The sequence below is a fragment of the Rousettus aegyptiacus genome, unplaced genomic scaffold (genome assembly GCF_014176215.1).
Source record: "Rousettus aegyptiacus isolate mRouAeg1 unplaced genomic scaffold, mRouAeg1.p scaffold_m13_p_3, whole genome shotgun sequence".
Taxonomy (NCBI): domain Eukaryota; kingdom Metazoa; phylum Chordata; class Mammalia; order Chiroptera; family Pteropodidae; genus Rousettus; species Rousettus aegyptiacus.
Window position 1 is genome coordinate 23,233,936 of NW_023416306.1, and position 20,984 is coordinate 23,254,919.

General features: G+C 41.9%; 1 protein-coding gene and 1 pseudogene across 7 annotated transcripts in view; both read left to right on the forward strand.

Annotated features, from left to right (window-relative positions):
- The window catches only part of ABCA1 (ATP binding cassette subfamily A member 1), a 118,036-nt gene that overhangs the window by 12,899 nt on the left and 84,153 nt on the right, over positions 1-20,984 (forward strand). For all 7 annotated transcript variants that reach the window (XM_016156075.2, XM_016156076.2, XM_016156082.2 and 4 more), the window contains 2 exons: positions 7,188-7,351; positions 17,100-17,193. In XM_016156075.2, the coding sequence (XP_016011561.2) occupies positions 7,286-7,351; positions 17,100-17,193 (160 nt within the window). In that variant the 5' untranslated portion in view covers positions 7,188-7,285. The remainder of the gene's footprint in view (positions 1-7,187; positions 7,352-17,099; positions 17,194-20,984) is intronic.
- On the forward strand, positions 18,680-18,798 carry LOC118600480 (annotated as a pseudogene).

A 20,984-nucleotide genomic window follows, 5' to 3' on the forward strand; every position in this document is an offset into this window, starting at 1 on the left:
TGCCTCCTCAAATTTGAGTATTTAAATGTTACAGTTCAAGTAGAACAAAATTTCAGGGACACCATACCAGCTTGTGGTCTTTCTGCAGGCCTCTAAGGACCTAATGGCAATGAAGGACAGTTTCACTGAAATTGTGAATCTACAGGATGGTTGAGGAATGTGTGGGGATAGAATTTAAGGGTTAGCAAGGATGGCCTTAAGAGTAGAGAACTCAACAGCAACTGGAGGCCGGAAAAGTTATATAGAGGCCATTAATTAATATAGCTCATAAATCAGCCTGGGAGAAATCACGAGATGTCTCAAAATCCCCTCCCATCAGCACAGCAAGCATGCCCTGTCTTCAGGCATGACTGCAGTGAGCATGTTCCAGCCTGGCTTTCTGACTTTCAGTAACTTCATTATTCTTTTCCCTGAATGTGGCTGTTGATCCAGAGACATAAGCTCAAAGAGGCAATTAAAGCAAACCTTTTTCAATGCAAGCATGCTCTGTTGGACATACAGTTTTCATATCCTGATTCTTCAGGAGCCCCTGCATCTCTCTGGAGATGAGATGCGTAAACATCTGTAATTCTTGCTTTTGCATGAACATCTTATAAATAGGCAATAAGCTGAGCTTTAGTATCAACACATTTTCAATTCATATGTGATATAGTTAAATCCTGCCTTAAATCTGCCTCCTGCTTTGTACATTATTGGCTAGCTGTTTATTGATATAAGACATCTAAAAACAATTTCATCAAGAGAGATACTGATTGCTGTTGTCAGAAATATCAGCTTCTATGTCACTTCTGGTAACTGGAAATTTGTCAAAGTAGAATACATACACAAACAATTAATTAAAGTTTAGAGAAATAGCTGTCACAAAACCACTGTTTGAAGGATGAAAATTACTTGCTGACTTCACATTTTGAGTGCATGGACTATTCAGATAGTACTTGTAAGAAAAATGTGTTCAGAAAAATAGTTGTAGAAGAAATATCATAGTAGGAAAGGGCATATAACAGTTGTTGAAAAGTTATTTCCTGAGAAGACTGGGGGCCAGCTCTAACTCTAGGGTGTGACTCTGGGGAAGTCATTTGGTTTTGGGGGCTTCAGCTTCTCTAAGATTGGAGCAGGGGTATGGTGAGAATGGGTCTCTAAGACTCCCATCGAATTCTTTCTGTCTGCCAATACAGCAAGATTTAATGTCTAAGAAAATGTAATGAGAAAAATGCACATTCACATTGCTACCAGAAACTCTTAGTTTGTGCAGTAACACAAGGGTTGGTTGGTGTTCTTTCAAGAACACTAGGATCATGTAAGTCTGTGCCCTACAGCTTTAGAGTTGATCTTCCATCTAAGGAAGACATGCTGAAAAGACATGGCAGTCACAGGAAGTAGTTCCTGTTTTTCTTTTGGCTTTGCTAAGTAGGGGGGGAAAAATCCCTCCTGCCTGTCTTTTTGACATGTCTTTCTCTTCCTTATTCCTCCTTTAAATTTCTTATCATTCTTTGAGACTTACATGTGAAGTTCAAAAGGGCCAAATCTGTTGGAGAAGCAGAGGTGTGGGTGAGCAGTGTGGTAGGCGCTAACTGGAGTCACCATTTCTGCCTTCGCACCAAGCTTCCTGCGAACCTACATGTTTTTCTTTTGCCATCATCACTGTCTGACATTTCAGGTTTAGGTTTAGGGAAATGTTCAAGAATTCACAGTCTCAGCTGTCACTTGGTGACTCTTGCCAGTAGCACATGGACCACCCTCTCATTTCACTGTCCCAGAAGTGCTTCCTTAAAAAGGAGTTACCCATCCCCCCATGACTTTCTGTCCCCTTACTCTGCTTTATTTACTTCAGTATTCCTACCAGCCACCACCTTAACAACACACGTTATTTGTCTATTTTCCACTCCTTTGCTAGAATAGAAGTTCCACGAGAACAGGAGCTTTGCTGCTTTTGTTCACTGCTGAATCTCCAGTGTCTAGAACAGAGCGCCTGGCACAGTGTAGATACCGAAGAAATACTAGTTGTGGCTAATGGTGACCTTGTAGAATTAAGGTTGCAGTTGTTTGTTGAATGACTAGGTGGTGAATTATTTTATTCACTCTTCACCTTCCTAGGGAATCACACAATAATCAAGCTTTACACTATGCCGTTCTTAGGTCTTCAATGTGTGATTTGACTTGTAGAGAATGTTAAATAGTATAATACAAGGCAAGTATCTTTTGGGGTGAGAGGAAGTCAGGTTATTGCTGTGTAATTTCCGTATGGTTAAATTTATTCTTTTTAAGTGTACAGTTTGATGAGTTTTCGATAAATGTATTATAGTTGTATAACCACGACCAAGATCGTGACAGAATATTTCCGTCACTCGGTGCTCGTTTGCCGTCTGTCTGCTTCCCTTCGCCGCTGGCTGCCACCGATCTGATTCCTGTCACTATTGTTTCATCTTCGCAGAATGTGAAATATAAAGGGGGTCATGTAGTATGTAGTTTTTGTGTCTGACTTATTTCTCTTGTGTTTGAATCTTTAGAGATTCATCCGTTTTGTTGCCTATATTAGTAGTTCGTTCCTTTTTTTATTGCTGGGTAGTATTCTGTTTTCATTTGTTTATTAGTTGATGGACATTCGTATTATTTCCAGTTTGGGCTACAAATATTTATGTACAGTTGTGTGAGCACATGCTGTCATTTCTCTTCGGTAAATATAGTCGTTCCTCCTTATCGGTGGTTTCGTTATCTGTGGTTTCAGTGACCTGCAGTCAGTCATGGTCCAGAAATATTAAGTGGAAAGTTCCAGACCTAAACGATTGATAAGTTTTAAATTGCGCGCCATTCCGAGTAGTGTGATGGAGTCTCGCACCATCCCATTCCATCCTGCCTGGGATGTGAATCCTCCCTTTGTCAAGTGTATCCACACTTTGTATGTTCCTTGCCTATTAGTCACTCAATAGCGCTCTCAGTTATCACATTGATTGTTATGTATGTCAGTGCTTGTGTTCACATAAGCCTTATTTTACTTAATAGTGCCACATTCACATAATTTTTACTACAATATATTGTTATAATTGTTCAACTTTACTATTAATTACCGCTGTTAATCTCTTATGGTACCTAATTTATAAATTAAACTTCATGATAAGTATATAAGTACAGGAAAATACATAGTATATATGGACTTCAGTACTACATGTGGTTTTAGGCATCCCCTGGGGGTCTTGGAACACATCCCCTGCGGATAAGGGAGGACTATAGTCCCCAGGGCGGGGTGGCTGGTTTGTATCACCAGTCTGTGTGTAACTTTATAAGAAACCGCTAAACTGTTTTGCAAAGTTGCTTTTCCATTTTCCATTCCCATGAGCAGTGTGTGAGAAGGTTGCTTCACATTCTTGCTAGCACTTTACAAAATTTTAGTAGTTCTAGGGGGCATATAGTGGTAGCTCACTGAGGTTTTAATTTTCATTTCTCTTCAACTAATGATGTTGGGCATCTCTGTTTATTTTAGAAGGTCATGTTTTAGCAGTCACTTCTGCCAGGTTCATACTGTACAAAAGATGGTTAGGGTGTAGGAACTATCTGTTAAATTTAGGCAAAGGGTGACCCATCTGGGTGACCCAGAAGGAGTGTACCCAGAACTTGAGCTTGAAGCTTGGCAGAAAGCCGATTTCATAGCTCCACTGGCCTTGGGAAGGCCTGCCTCATGCTTAGCTAAATCTAGTGTTTGTGGGAAGCAGACTCAGGTTCAATTACATTTTCCTGGATGCCCTAGGAGTCACCTGGGAAGCTCAGAGGTCCTTTGTGGCCATCACGTAGAGTTCCTGCTGAACATAGGGTTCCTTCTCTTGGGACAATTTGCTTGAATTAGTTAATCAAGCTTGAGAAATCAGTTACCACGGGCCCAGGAATGCCACCACCCTTATATTCTGAAACCCTATTTCTCATATCCATCTCTTAATTAATTAAGCAAACAGTCCCTGAATGTTTACTACATGCCAGGTGCTATTTTTCATACTAGGGAAAACAGCGATGGAGAAATAGGAATGGTCCCGGCCCAGCCAGAGATTACAGGCTGCCCGGGCACACCTGGGAGGGGCTCCTAACTGAGGTGTCAGTGCAGGGGAGGGGATCAGGAAAGGGCCAGTGACAGCTAAGTGGACACTTAAGGTTGAGGAAGAGTTAGCCAGGCCTGCAGTGTTTCGGGGACTGGGGAACACACCAGGAAGTCCTAGTGACAGGAGAGGGTGTGGCCTTTTCAGCGCCCTAAGTAGTTTTCTGGGCCATCAGGCGGTGGGGAGTGGTGCGAGAGGAGAGCGAGTAGTCATCAGGGACACCCGGGGAACTACAGTGAGGATTAAACTTCATCCTCAGGGTGGCGGGGAGCCGGCAAAGGGTTTTAAGTGGGGGAGTGGCATCTTTAGCTGTCTGATTTAGTCGAAGAACTTTGATTGCTCTGTGATAAATGAGTGGGAGGCAGGGAGACCGGTGAAGTGGTTGTCGTGGGGTGCGAGTGGCCTCTCCAAGGACAATGACTGTGAGGTGGGACCCCTTCCAGCCAGTAACTGGAAATGTGCAGGAGGGCAAAAGCAAGTGCTACTGGCATTGAAACATTGAGAAATCTAGTTCGTAGTACTGCCTTCCTTTTGCTTTTTGTTCATTTGTTTACTTTTTTGGAAAACTGGTGTGGAAATGTCCCTTTGGCTTTAGTTACCTGAGCAGAGGGGTTTGAGCTTTGCCAAACCTTTTTCTTTGGACAGAATAGCTCTTCCCGATGATCACTGTGCTCTGAAGTGGGAGCAGGAAATTACATAGGTGGCCAGGGTCATGCCAAGGTGAGTGTGGGAAATGAGGCAAGAAACCTGCCTGTTTGCACCCAGCAAAGCCAGAGCAGCACCTTCTACTGCTGCTCCGGGCTACTTGATAACTTGATAACTCTGGGCTACTTGATACTCTCCGAGTATCTTCTGCAGGGTCCTTAGGGTCAGAAGCCATATCTGGAGACCCAGAAGCTCTCATTTTAGGAAAATACTCTCCAGAAAAACTCTTCCTGGCCTTTCTCTTCTCATGAATCTTCTACAGAGGTGCGTCTTCCCTTCCTCTGAGATTCTCCACTCAGGTTTAGAGGAGACAATGCTGTGCTCTGGTTTGGCCTGGGGACTCCAACACTAGGCTATTCATATTTTGTCTTTTCTAGTTTGCCCTTCCTACCTTTCCAGACTCCTACGGTGCATTCGGTAGAAATAATGGAATAGGAAATGATGTTTGGACAGCAAGTAACCATTTTTGTACCAACAAAACAGAGAGAGATAACTTAGAAAGGAACGAATTTCTTTGGCATTTTTAATGTGCCAGGTACTGTGGTGAGAAATGACTTACATTATCTCATTTAATCCTTAAAACATTATGCAAGGTAGGTATTGTCATCCCCATTTTATAATGAGGAAAGAGATGCTCAAGGAGCATAAAGGCTTGGCCAAGTGTTCATTGGTAGGAAGCTGGGGTTAATTCATGTCTGGGCTCTTTCTACTAGGTTAATTTTCTGTTTTAAATTTCAAATTTATGTTCTAAACTTCCCGTTGTTACCTTGGGAGTCTGAAAAGATTCACGGTAGCTTCTAAACCAGCCAAGTGATTCCTGGAGAGCAGCTTTTGGATGAGAAAAATTTAGGTAATATTTGTTTTGCTCTTTCTGGAATGCAAGTTCATGTTTATAGGCACAATGGCATTCTGACTGTCGAGGCCAGTTATCTCTAAACAACAAATTGCAAACTGACGCAGTGCTGGTTTAACTCTTCCTCTGTTTTGGAGTGAGAACCTTTGGGGGGTCTGATTTGTTGGATAGTCAGTGAATTAATGTGAATACTTAACGAAGAGGTCATTACTTCTCAAGTACTGCAAATTCCCTCCACTCTCTTCTCTAGAAGTTTTTAATCCAAGTCTTTGTGAGGTGGGAGACGAAAGGGCAAAATCCTACTGGAGGTTCACCTTTGCGTTGAGCTCTGATTTGGACTCACAGCTTTTTAGTCTACGACTTGGTTTTGTATCCATGAGTGGTCACTACGTTTTAGCTGTCTGTTCCTCAGGCCTGATATTCCACTCCCACTTCTACTCCAGTAGAAGCCACGGCGATTAAACTGGGCCATCATAGAAGTAAAGCTGGTTTCTAGTTTTTGCCAAGGGTTCATGACTACGGAGTGCCAGCAGGGCCTAGCTTTAACCTGTGTGTCCCTCCCTTCCTCTTCCACTTTTCATTTTTCTGCCCCTTCTCCTACTTTAACTTTATATGACTACTTGAGAATATTCCAGCATTAAATAAATATAGTTGTTGAGTGGGCCATTGGGACACACAGATATGTTGTATTCTCTGTTTACAAGAACCTCTCCTCCTTCTAGAATGGTGAAACAGTCCTCCAAGGAGGCAGCCATGACACCTGACAAGGAGTAGCCAGGCCCTGTGCGCAGGTGCAGATGGAGCAAGGCCAGAGTGTGCAGATGTCTGGACAGTGGGAGCTTGTCAGTTTCACAGGCGATGCTCTCTGCCTGCCTTAGCTGACTTGTTTCTCCACGGGATGTTATTTTCTTTCCACAGACATACAGCAGTGGGGTTGTCCTCGTCACTTGGGAACCAGGTGTTGATAGCATTTCCTTGGTTTTCATTCACAGTCATCTGAGACACGCTGGCTTTCCCAGTTCAGGAACTATTTTATCAATGATGCCATTTATCTTTCGAACGACTCAACTTTGTGGCCAGATGAAAATGTAGTCTGTGGAGAATTTCAGAGAATAGCATAATTACTCTAGGTTTGAGGCAAAACTTAAAAATGTTGCTGACATTTTACGTGAGGGGAGGTATTTTCTTAAGAGAAAGGAGGCGGGTCTCTGGGATTCCAGTATGCCATATCCAACCTCAGAGTTTTGACTACCTAAGATTGCTCCCTTAAATCTGTTCATAAGTGTATGTTTCACTCCCAAATGATCACACCAATGGAGCTAGGATTATAATGACTAGCTCTGGGCTGCTGCCAAAAAACCCTCCAGAACCCCCTGTTTACAGGAGAACCTGAGGCCAGAAGTCTGGGATTCATGACCTGTTGAGAAGCAGTCCTGACGCAGACCTGAGTGTTGAAGTCTCAGGTGAGGGGGCTGGAGCAACAGCCCTCACTGGCGTATGGCTTTGCAGCAGTAACTGACAAGCGCTCTCCTTGCTTTATCTTTCAGTTAATGACCAGCCACAGAGTCCCTGCTTTGAGCTCTGGCCGCTGCCTCCACGGGCTCCCAGCCACACTCAGGTTGCTGTGGGTGCCAGCTGAGGTGACATGGCTTGTTGGCCTCAGTTGAGGTTGTTGCTGTGGAAGAACCTCACTTTCAGAAGAAGACAAACAGTAAGCTTGGGTTTCTCTGGGGGGTGCTCCCATGCTTTTCTTCATGGCTTTGAGTTGGGGATTGGAGGTGGGGGGAGAGGGAGTCTACTTGGTTTTCTCAAAGCGATTGAATGAATGTGGCCACCGGAGTGGACACAGGACTTGGTGGTCCTGATAAGGCTCAATCACTTGTCGTAGATTTACAATCGGGTAGAAATGGTAGCATTGGTTGTGCCAGAACTTGGTTATAGAGTAGGCATTCAGAAAATCCAGACACATTTATTCACATTTGTTTAGATGACCACTGAAATGAAAACACAATGTTTATAATTCTCACAGGAAACTCCCGTATAATCCATCAGGAACACACACGTTCAGATTCTAGTTTGGGAAACACTGCTTTTGTTTAGCCTTTCATGTTACAAATGGGGGCCGGAATCCCAAGGTCAGTAATGAGAGAGCAGGAAATAGAATCTATTTATCTATGTATCCTACCTGTCTTAGTAATAATAGTAATGGAAAAATATAAAACCTAATATTATATAAGAAAAGCAAACACTTAGAATGAGCTTCCATGCGCTAGGTGCTAAATAGTGTGCTGTTAACTGGTTTAATCTTTTTATGACCCCACGAAGCACTGTTATTTCTTTGTTATAACTGAGGAACTTGAAGCACAGAGAGAAGTTAAGTAATTTGTCTGAGGTCCACAGAAGCACATGTAGGGTTTAAATCCAGATCATCTGACTTCAGAGTTGGTACTTTAAACAACTATGTCAAATTGCTTTTCAGTGGTATCGTTTTTTTTTTTTCCCTGTCGGTCTCAAGATTTTGAAGTTTCCTATTTCTTCTTCATCTTTCCCCCCTGCCTTCCATGGCTCCTCCCAGGTTCTAGTGTTCCCAAGTCTTATGTGTTCATTTCTCATCTTCATTTCTTAGCTACCGTGTGATCCAGATCTCCTGCCTTTTCTCATCCTAGTGGCAGGAGCCCACATGATGGGAACTGTCTCTGCTGTGGTGTGTCTATTAGCCAGTGAGTAGTGGAAAGAACTGTATCATCTTAGCAGTGAAAGGAGGTCTCGTGGGTAGTGCAGTCCACGCCTCTCATTTTACAGATAAGAATACTGAGGCACGAAGCAGAGAAGGGATCTCCCCAAGGTCAAAGAATCAGGAGAACAGGGTCCTGGAAAAGGACGTGGGGTTGGGCCATCCAGACTGGGCCCGTCTTACTGGGCTAGAGCTTGTCGCTTATTGCCTAATACAGCTTATGGGTTTAAAAAGAGTTAAGATTCGAGAGATAGGCAGGCTTAGTCAAAGGCAATTTGTGGTCTTGTGGCAGAGTTTCCTTTTGGAGGAGGAAGTAGGGACACGACATCCTGACCTAAAAGAGCTTTTCTAGAAGATATATTACTGCCTGCTAGCTTGTTCTTGTTACCTCCCTTCCTGATTTCTAAAGGAAATGTATTTACTGAACCAGAATAGTGGCTTCTTTCAGGTCAGAGATGCTTAGATGGTCAAAGCTGGAACAATCTGGCCTGTGCCCTGGACAGTTGTGAGGGAAGGGGGCTAGGGTCTAGAGCAGGTCAGTCGTGGAACTAGTACCAGAATCAAATTCCTGGTAGCCCTACAGGCACAGGCCCTTTTCAGCAGGCGTTGCTTTATCTTCACTAAAGGTTTAATGTCCCTCCCTCTTAGGTTCTGACTGGTAGCTACTTACCCATCCACCTGGCTTGGATTTCCAGATTATGTTCCTTAACAGTGAGACCCGTTAAGGGTTTTGGTGCTGCTTTGTGAGCTCACATAGTCAGAACCAGTCCTGTCCATCAGGCAGGGAAGAAGTGAGCAGCTCCGTGGCGGTTTTTGCCCATGTATGGGGAATCAGTGCTCGTTTCCCATCTGAGATCCTGAAGTGTACCCACGTGGCCCCAGAGCCTGGCACCTGGCTTAATAAGTATTTGCTGAGTGGATAGTAACAGCATTAAATGGGGCATTAGTTTGCAGGTTTAAGGATGCTCCCCTGCTCTAGGGGCCTGGTGTGCTACTGCCAGTGAACAGAAAGTTGGGACCTGAAAGTTGGGACAGTATGCCCCAGAGCTACCCTGTTGAAAGGGGCATTTTACTCTTGGATTCTGTGTCCTTGGAGATGAATCCTGGGGACCTCTCTTTGATACCCCCGTTGCGCATTCTCATGGGGACCCTCAGCCGGGGTTAGCTTTCTGCTGTTCTTGTTTGGCAAAGAATACATTGAAATTGAGTTGCGAAAGTTGGGAGCAAAGCTCAGTTTGAGTCCAAAGTAACAGCTGACTTGTGTGGGTAGCAGTCATTCAGTGCAAACAGGGCTTGGGACAGGAAGTGGGAGGGGCCTCAGAGTTTTCAGGATTTTCATCTGGTTTAGGCAGGGCCAGAGGCCAAGGTCCCCATGGAACAGATGGGACAGATTGTGGCCATATAGCCTCCTTGTTTTTCTTTTTTTTGCCTTTGCTATTAAATATTTTATCAAGTATGATTTGACTATCATGTGTCTGAGAAAAATAGATAATTCTAATTTTTGCATGAATTAGAATATCAGTATTTGGACATTGTTTAATAACAAATATGCTAGCAAATTAATAAAAATTAAAACTGTTTAAAACCATTAGAGAATTTTACAGAGTAAATGGAAACTTTTGTATCTGCTTCCCACTTCCAGATTCACCTGACACATTTCTTCTCTGTCCTGAGTCCAGGCTTGGCAGTGATGGTTCAGATCCAGATATTAATTATAATTATTATCTAATTCTAAATTGATTCTAATTCCAGCTTGGCCACTATATGCCATTGGGTTTAGGGAAAATCATTTCTCCTAGGTTTTAGTTTCCCCTTCTAAGGAACGAAGAACATTAGAATAAATAGCCATTTTTGTTTGTTTGTTTCATTTGGGTAAATATTTATTGACCATCTACTACATGTGGGACAGTGAGCTGGGTATATAGTGGTAAACCAGACAGACATGACCACTGCTAATATAGAGCTTATAGTTTAGTGAGGGAAGCAGATATGAAACACATTATCACATAAGTAAAACTATTATAACAAACTGTGATAAGTGTTATGAAAAAACAAAAACAAAAAACAAAACCCAAACTGTGGTACTGTTAGATACTACCAGGCTGTGGCAAGTGACTTAGCTTAGAATGGAAGGTCATGACATTTAAGCTGAGAGCCCTGAAGTTCCAGCAGCTGCAGTTAGCCAGCGGAACATCAAAAGCCCAGAGATCAGGGGTGCTGTAGTCCAGGCAGAGGTACAGAGGGTGTGAAGGCCGTGGGGGCCTAACTCATGTTCCTGAATCAAGGAACAGAAAAGTTAGTGGCACTGGTGATGCAAATGAAGACGGGGTGGGCGTGAGGTGAGAATCAGCAGGGCCACATCTTGCAGGGCTTTGCGTCTGGGGAAGGGCAGATGAATTTTACTTTACGTGCAAAAGGAGCCCCTGAGATTGATGGGCCATGATCTCGGGTCAGATTGTGTGTGGTCCTTGGCACTGAGAGGGCTTGAATGACGATAGCCCAAGGAGACAATTGTAGTCATTACTATGTATGGACCATTTTATGTTCTGTTTCTTTTAACAGTATTGGGTGTGTATGTTCCTATCTGTCCAAATAGCCTTTGTATTTATAATAATGATTCTTAATATGTAGGCTGTGTTTTATAGTTTTGAGTGTGCTTTTATATCCATGATCTTGATTTTCATGTTGCATCGGAGAGGAAGGTATTGTAGGTTAATAAGGTAGTCAGAGGGTGGGCTGGATCTTTTGGCCTCAAATCTATCCTGAGAGATGATTCCATTGACATTCCTGGGAGCCTTATAGCAAATCCATTGACACAATTTTTTTTTTTTTTTTGTAAGTTCATACTCTGTTGCCAACATTTAGATTGTTTCCAGTGTTTGCTATTATAAATGTATTACTATAAAGATTTTATACCTCTAGCCTTTTCATCTATTTGTTATTATTCATTTAGGCCAAAATCGCAGGAGTAGAATGAGGTCAAAGGGAAATGGCCCTTGAAGTCTATGATTAGATATCTTTCCAAAAGACCTAACCAATTTAAAAAGCCATCATCAATATGTGAGGTTAGATAGTTAGTTCTGGGAAGGCGGGACTGATTTTAAAATTGTTTTTCCCTCTAGCAGTTCCCTGGCTTGATCTTGAAGATTTCACTTTAATTTGTGCAGACCTGATTGAGGTATATGGTATCAGGGATGGGTCTAAATTTAATTTTTCTTTGCATTCATATCATGTCCTCCCAGCAGCTTTTATTAAACAGTGATTCCTTTTCTAATGATTTTTGGGACATTTATCAAAATCTCATCTGTGTAGGGAGCTGTTTTGGGGTTATTCATTTGGTCATTTGATAAATATTTTTATTTGGATGCCCATAATGTGCTATTACTTTGAACGTCTGAAATCTGGGGGGATTCGCTGTCCTGCGCTTCCCTTTTTGCTACTTAGAATACTCTTTGATAGTTTCATCCATTTCTTTTTCTCATTGAATCTTATTACCTTATCAAGTTCCAAACAGTATCCTAGCCTGATTTTCATGTCACAGGGGCATTTGGTAATGTCTGGAGACATTTTTTGGTTGTCACTGTTCTGGGCAGGGGTGATTGGTGCTGTTGGTATCTGGTGGCTAAAGGCCATGGATGCTGTAAATATCCTACGGTTCATAGGAGTGTCACCCACAGAGGTTATCTGGGCTAAAGGTCAGCAGTGCTGCCATTGAGACACCTGCTCTAGGTTTGCTCGCTCAGATCATCCCCATGTTACAACTGAAGGATAATGAGAAGAAAGGTGCAAAGCGATGCTTTGGTGCTCCCCAGAGCAACTCAGTGTAGCAATTCGGTTAAATATCAGAAGTACTATTTTAATACCTAACACTCAAAGAAGATTTCTGACTTTTGTGAGAAACACCTTTTGAAAATCGTGTTTCTCTCCATTTTTCTCACCTCCTGGGGGAGAGACACGATGGTGGGCGGGTAGATACAAAAGCAAGATTTCAAAGAGTTTTCTGTAGGAGTATATAGCAGTAAAGCATAAGTTTTGTTTCCAAGCTATTTATGAGGGACCATGTGCAGGGAAAGTGTTAAGTTTATGGATGGGGGAGAAATCTGTTTTTAATGATGCGTGGAACTTAGGTTTCTAGCAGGAGGCTATTAGGAAAAGAAATACCTAGAACATCCCCCTGAGTTTGGAAGGTGAATTTTGTGTTCAATGACAGAAATAATTTTAGAAGTACAGAATAAAATGGCATGGATTAAATTTTGTCTCTCATGAGTTCTCTGGTTGGGGTGGTGTGAGTTTTTGAGACCATCTCTTCGTTCATGCATGCATGTGAGTGATTCAGCTCAGCAAGGGCTCTGAAAGATCAAGAATCTAGATACTTTGGTAATAAAGCAGGAGGCATAAAGAGATTGTGGTGCATGGCGACTAAAAGCAGGCACCCTTGAGTTGGACTGGCTTTGAATCCTGGCTCTGCCATTTATCAACCTTATATCCTTGGGCAATTTATTAACTCTTTGAACCTTAGTTTTCTCATCTGATAAATGAGTATTATTATAGTTCTAATGGTGTCGTTTGGAGATTAAATGAGTTAATATATGTAAAGCACCTAGAATATTGGTACATAGTAAGACCCACTTAAATGTCGATAATTATTATGGTTAGTCTTTTTTTTTTTTCACCTCTTTTCCTGATCTACTTTACACCCACTGGCTTCAGAAGCTGAAAATGCTTCATAAGATTTTCTTTGTTCCCTTTACTATCAGTGCCATGGGGAAGATCCGTTCATTTTTTTCAATCAGTCAATTGACATATTTTGAAAATCCTAGGTGTGCGGGCTGTAGAGATGTCCAGGAACATAAGGCTTGATTCATCGGGTCAGATCAGTGCTCAGGAGGGCTAGTGAGTGATAGATTCCTCTTAAGTGGCCATGTTAAAAGGTATGTGTCCCAAACGTGGCTCTGTGAGAGACAACATGATGAATGCAAGAGCACGCATTTAGGGTCAGTAGATCTGGGTTCTAGTCCTCATGAGCTTTCTTACCAGGCTATGCCTCATATGTAACCTATTGCAACCTTAGTTTCTTCACTTCTAAAATAGTGATGATACAACCTAACTTACAGAGTTATTGTGAAAATTAAATATTAGAGATGCAACGTATAATGATATCACTTATGTGTGAGATACAAATCTAAAGGCAACTAACGAACATGACCAACAAACAAAGACTCATGGACGTGGATAATAGATTAGTAGTTACCAGAGGGTGCAGGGGAGGTAGATAGGATAAAAAGGGTCAAATATGTGGTGACAGAAAGAAATCTAACTATGGGTGGTGAACATACAATGCAAAATATATATGACTTACTGTTGAATCGTACACTTGAAACTTACTGGATTTCGTTAACCAATATCACCATAAAAAAAATGATGTATAAAAAATCTCTGATACACAGTAGGGGCTCAGGATTGGCTGTAACTATAATAAATCTATAGGCCATAAGTTTATTTTACATGTGTGGAACCTGTTGATGTTTTTTGATCATGACATCCAGTAAAGTTATTTCCCTGCTGGGCCACTTTCTGTGTCAAAAAGAATTTCATGTGGCTTCCGGGATTTGGCAGAAGTAGTCTCTGATCTTGACCCTGCTGCTGACTAGCTCTGTGATTGCCTGCCCTTGATCTTCAGCCTTGCCACATATAAAATGGAGACAGTGATGGTTCCTACGTCACAGGTTCATTCTAAGGTTTCAGTGAAATAATCCATATATAATGTACTTCCTACATATTGGACTTTCAATAAATGGTAGCTACTATTTATCCTATGTTCATTATTCTCTGCTGAATTCATTCATAATTATGCCATTTTTAACAAGTTTTATTCCTGTCTGTTAATATTTGTGATTTTATTTAGCTGTAAGCTTGGAATGGATAAAATTTTGTGTTCTGCTTTTTTTCATTTAATATTATGTAGTTAATAGTGTCTGTGTTTCATAAACATTGTTGTAATGACTGCACACTACATTGTCGGGTAGATGTACCATAATTTAGTCATTTCCCTCTTACCCTGCAATTTAGTTGTTTCTAGTATTTTTGAATTATAATGTTTCATTGGATGAATAATTTCATGTATATAACTTCTTGCTGTTTTAAATTTAGTTCCATAGGATATATCCCCAGGAATATTACTTGATGGAAGGAGATAAACATGTCTTTTGAATACATATGGCCAGATTGCTTTCCCAAAGGGCTCAACTGATTTTGTATTTCCATCTTCATTATTTTATAAACTTCAATTCATCCTCTTGCTCAACAGACATTTTTTAAGCCCTCATCACGTGGTACGCTTAGTGAGAAGAAAGCGACACTAGGGGAGAAGCTCCCAAATCAATAGGACCCTCACCGCGCGAGGCGCAGAGTACTTGGGGAACTCCAAGGAGGGACTTCCAGCTCTGCTGGTAGAAGAGGCCCAATGTCATTTGAAAGCCTGGAGATTTCGGCGTGTGTTGCTTCTTTGGGATTATTTATAGAAACACTTAGCAAGACCAGCCCCGTCTTTGGTCTTGGAGACCCCACTGACAGCATTCCTACTTCTAAAGAGGGACCCATTTATCTTTTTTTTTTTTCCCGATGTGCTTTCTGTAGCAGACTATTCTTCATAGTTACCTGGTAACAGTGGGTTTTTTTTGTTCCAGTTATGGAAAATTTAGGAAACACAGGAAAGTATTTAAAAAAATCACCCATTTTCTTATCACCCCAGGACATCCACTGTCATCATCCTTATATTTCCTTCCCAAAAGAAGATTAAAAAAAAAAAAGAGGTTATTGTGGAACCATATCAAAGGTCTTTAGAAATTAAAAACAGGTTGTTTAAAATACCAAAAATCTAGTAAAAAATAATAAACGGAAACCCCTAAGCAATCTGAAGCACCAGCAATAGCAGAAAAGTTAAATTATGATCCATTCACAGTGTAGAATATTAAGTGGCCATTTGAATCCATACTTTAAGAGAATATTTTATATTATGGAGAAAACTTCCAGTAAGGTGTTAAATGAGAAAGCAGAATACAAAGCTACATATGCTGTATGATTTCAAATTTTGTAGAGAAAACTTTATATGTGCATTGAAAAAAAGACAAAAAAAATATTAACAGAATCACTGTTATGTCAATTTACTAGAGACTCCCTCTGGGAAGTAGAATTAAGGGTGATTTATATTTATGTTTTATACTTCTCTGTATTTTTTTAATTTCAAATTTTCTACAATAAAAATATACGGACTTGAGGATCAAGAAAAAAATTTGTTAAAAGAGGACTGATTTCATATCAGTATTCTCTTGGCTTTATGGCTCAGAAGCCACGGTGGTAGTTAACTCTTAACCACAAGGCCCCATGACTTTTCTGGGCTCTTTGGTGTTCACCCTGATTAGAACTTTAGAATATAAAGATGAAAAGAAGAAAGAGGTGAGAAATCAGGCAGTGTAACCACATGCAGTCCCCGATTTATGATGGTTCAACTTACATTTTTTTCGACTTTACAGTGATGCAAAAGTGGTATCCATTCAGCAGAAACATTGCTTTGACTTTCGAATGTTGATATTTTCCCAGGATAGTGACAGGGGAAGGATACTCTTGTGATGCTGGGTGGCAGCCGTGAGCTGCAGCTCCCAGTCAGGCACATAATCGTGAGTGTAAACAGCAGACACTCTGCAGTGTAGTCATTGTATGAGATGTGTTTAAGGCAGGTTACTAAACTATGATGTTCAGTAGGTGAGGTGTATTAAATGCAATTTCAGCTTAGAGTATTTTCAACTTATGATGGATTTATTGGGACATAATTCCATCATAAGTCAATGAGCATTTGTAGTTGTCGGAACACCACTGGTTCAGTTAAATTATGTAATGATTTCCATCCTATCCCGTGATTATTTATCCCTTGGCAACTCAATGAGGTGGGCTTTTCCTTTAGAGAAACCTCATTGCTTTAATCAGTGGATCATGCCTACTTGTAAGTTTAATGACCTTCCTACACATCAGAGAAGATGGTAAGCAGACCTTGATGGATGGGGAAGACCTTTGCGCTCTTCCCAGCTCTTTCCCATCATGGATACGTGGAGGTCAATACAGAACTGTGTGTGAATTTCCATTGTTCTTTTGAGTCCTCTTCTCAGCCTTGTGGGGCACACCTTTGTGTGGATTTAAAGGAGCAGAGGTGGTGTGTATTTAGCACAGCAGCTTGCCCTGGCCTTTCCCTTTCAACAGTGGTCATTACGTACCTGAAACTGTGCTAAAGCTGGGGATGCAAAGGTGACTGGGACCCAGTTTTTGCCTTCAGAGTGCTCATATTGCAGTGAGGAAGCCAGTGATAGAAACAGATGATTTAAGGGGCTCAGTTACTGTGGGAGCACAGGAGAAGGGCTTCTAGCTTAGCTTGAGATTTTAGGAAGGGAAATTATGCCTAATTAGTTTTAAAGAGTGAGCGAAAGTGAGCCAGAGGAAGCAGGATGGGAAGGAAACATCTTCTCTTTCTTCAGGAAAACACGGAAGTACGGAATACTATGTCACAAGGTGAGAACTGCAAACAGTTCAGTGTCATGACAGCTTAACAAGTGATGGGAGAGATCAAAGAAGTTCATCAATTGTTTAATTTTGCTGTGAATTTCCCAAAGCCCAGTAGTATTAGGCATTCATATTATATTAAAATTCACAGCGCTCTGTCTTTTTTCCCACTCAGTGTCAGCTTTTGCTGGAAGTGGCCTGGCCTCTCTTTATCTTCCTGATCCTGATCTCTGTTCGGCTGAGCTACCCTCCCTATGAGCAACATGAATGTGAGTATCTGAGCATCCTTATTGAGACTCACCACTGGCAAGTGAAATTCAGGCAATGGCTGTGGGGCCTAAATTTGATGCTATCTTTAGGAAACACTGTAAAATGGTTTGGAACGGAAAAGCTAGGCTTCCGATTTTTTGATAAGGCGTGAACTCAGGAAACAATTTTCAGTCCTCGTGAATGGTGATAATAGTAATTATAATAATAGACAGCATCTGTTTCATACATTCTAAATCATGAAAGTAAAATAATCTTACTTGATAGTTCAGAAAGTAGTGATTAAAAAAGCCCCCCGAGGCAGCGCCTTGGCACCGCTGTCATCTGGCCCCTGCCAGTCTTTTTCATGCGCCTTATGTCTTTATTACACAGTTGCCAATCATGGAACACATAATTTTAAGCAGTATTCTCAGTTTGACTAATGATGCTCATAACAATCTTGTATAATAGACCATGTTATCGTTATCATTTGCTCGGTAAGTAAATTGGGGCTCAGAGAAGTGCAGGGATTTGCCTAAGGTCACACATCTAATAAGTGACAGAGGTAAAATAAAGCTAAGGTTATCTAGTTCCCAATCCTGTGTTTTGGTGGTGGCCTTTATAGTGAGTGTAGAAAAGACAGTGGTGGCCAAGCTCTAGATGTCAGGTCACTTGGGTCTGACTCCCGGTTCCAACACAAACTAGGTATATTACCTTGGACAACTGACGTAGCTTCTTGGTATCTGAGTTTCCTCATCTCAATAAAAGGAGAACAACATTACCTACATTATATGGTTGTAAAGAGCATTAACCCACAAATACGTCTTTCTCTCCTGAACTCACTGGATGGACTGACACTGTAGAAGTGTCCCAGTCTGAATGATCAGCACTTATGTAGGTTTAGCTGGAACCTCTGTTCCATTGTCCCTGTAACTTTTCCTTCCATTAACCAGCTCCGCCCACACCCTGCCTACTCTGTAGGCTTGCAGAATGCTGTTCAGCAGGAAAGGTGGGGCGAAGGTCACATTTTAATTATGTTTTTGGTCTGGTCCCATCTCTTTCACTGTACACATTATGTGTATTCAAGTTTTTAAAAACCCAGAAGACCTCAGGAACATTGTACCATATGTGACTTTCACATTTCACCAAAAAGGAAGAAAATACAAAATGAAATATACAGTCAGTTTGTGGGTCTGGGAGGTAATTCTGCTTTCTCTTTTGAAACCCTAAAGAGCGATGAGCAAACGCACATTTGGTTTTATTTAAGCATTATCTTAAGCCCCACTGAAGTGCATGTTCTAGGGAAAATTCAGCTTTGTCATCTGCCGAGATGTTCTCTCTCTGGAATGTCTCACAGACAGGCAAGATAGTGTAGTAGAAACAGGCAGACTTTGGCATTGGACAAATTGGGGTTTGTTTCGATCCTGGCTCTGACACTTGCCAAGGTTGTGTTCTTAGGCAAGTTGTTGAATTTTAACCCAGAGCCCGCTAAATCTAAATCATATATTCGTTCATAGCCATGCTACCCTGAACAAGCCTGATCCTGTCTGATCTTGGAAGTTAAGAAGAGTTGGGCCTGGTTAGTACTTGGATGGGAGACCACCTAGGAAGACCAGGTGCTGTAGGCATAAAAAATAAAAAAAATAAGGGATTGTAAGCTGACAAAGTCCTTGCAATCTGTGAGGTCAACCAAGGGTTGCTCGCCTAAAAAATAAAAAAATTAAAAAAATGTAAACCATAGATTCTCAAGTGTGACATTCCTATACCTAAAAAAGGAAGATAAGACTTTTGCTTCCATCTGTGCACCTCTTGTAACCTTATCTACTATTCTCACCACCTTCTAGGGACCTAGCTGGAAGGGAGAGAGCTAAGGTGAATCTTATAGAGGTGTCTTGTCTATGGAAACAAAGGATTGCTCTATGATTTTTCCCCATAAATCTTTCCTGGTTTGACCCAGAGCCATTAAAGTCCTAATTACTTCTCTAGGTCCTGGGAGTCCATTATGCTATTTGATTGTCATTTTGTACCCTCAGTGACAAGTCTTCTTGCTACTTTTGTTTGCAAATTAGGTGGGACATACCATACAAGGAAGGGTCCTTACTTCACCCACCAGGGTATAGCTTGAAATGCCTTCATCTTCCATTGCCTTGTGCTGCCTAGATCAGGGCAGAATCTCTGAGAGATAAAAGGGGAAACTCCTTTGGTCCTTGAAGTACTTGGTTGGGTTACACAAATCTTCCCTGCATGAGGAACAGCTGATGTAGGCAAGGGACCTTGTTTGGTTTTCCTTGAACTGTTAACAGGGAGATAAGGAGGTTAACTAAATGTTCGCAGGCCAGAGTCCCTTCAGAGTGGCCGCAGTGATCAGATCCTGTTATGTCCTTGCTTTGGATGTTGTCTCTCTGGTTGGAATGTAGATAGAAAAGAGAGGTAGGAGGGCCCCGATACTGAAATGCAGTGCAGCAAGTCTTGGCTGTGGGTTAGATTCAGGGGAGACTCTGTTAGCACATTTGCATGAAAATAGTAAGATTAAAGGAAGATGGTAGCTCTGAGATGAAAGGAATGTTCAGATTGAATAACGGCAGATAAGTACTGCTGTAGGCTCACTACCACAGCGCCTCAGTGATCCCAACAGGCCCTTTCACTGAGCCTGTCCATTGTACCAAGCACTCTGCTATGTGCTTTGCCTGTAAGAACTCATGGAATACTCACCGCAGCTCTGTGAAGTAGATTGTATTTTTATCAGCATTTTACAGATGAGGAAACTGAGGGTTAGAGGTTCAGTGACTTGGTTCAAAGTCACTGCTTAGTGATTTGTAGGGACCAGATGTGAATCCCGGTTGGTCTGACCCCAAAGCGGCTGAAGCGACATGGCTTTTTGCCACTTAGAGCCTGTGGTTCTCAGTGGTTGTTTAACTCTTTGGGTCACAGATAACCCTGAGAATATGATAAAAGCAGGAGCTGTGGCCTTTCTATCCAAGGGAATTCACACATGCTTGTTCCTCGGGTTAAGAGCTCCTGTTTCAGGGCACACATTTATCTTGATTCTCATAAGCAGCACCTGGCTAACTGCTACAATCCAAACTATGCCTTTGACACCTAGGACGAGCCAAATACACCCAGTTATGCTGTTTGTCAGAAGCTCCTCCATAATGAAAGGAAAGGGGAGTGAGGAGATGCACTGTTGAACGGGGCTCATTGTTTTGATGAGTGACGCAACAGCAACGGCACCTGTACACCTCACAGGTGATGTCTGACCCGAAGTTAACATGTTTCTTAGGTGCCTTTGAGGAGCTTGTGAGCTGGTGGAGGAAGTGTACCCGACATAAGTTTGGCCAACTGAGGACAGTAACAGTGGAGATTGAGAAGGGCTTAAGTATAAAGGAGCCATAGGTATAAAGGAAGGAGCATGTGGGCTGGGGCCAGGGAAATGTGGGTGGTTCCACTCGTGGTCCTGCCTGCTAATGCCCTGAGTGTTCTCCATCAGCCACTGTACTTTGCCATAGTTTCCTCCCTCGAGTGTGATTAGGTCATCCCCAGGGCCCCTCTGTGTCTCTGAAAGGCGAGGAAGGTGGTGGAAGATGAACGACTGATGATCACATACGAGCTGCACACCCGGCACTTCCTGTACGTGTCTAATGTACCCCCTGTCGAGTCCATTCTGTAGATGACGTTGAGTAGATTAAAAATTGCTGTCTGATGCCAAGTTTCCAACTCAGGGTCGGCTGAGTCAGAGGTGGCAGGTCAGTGGGATGTGGGGGATGGGACAGATTTGGGATGGAGACTATGGGTGGGAGCAGTGGAGATAAAGATC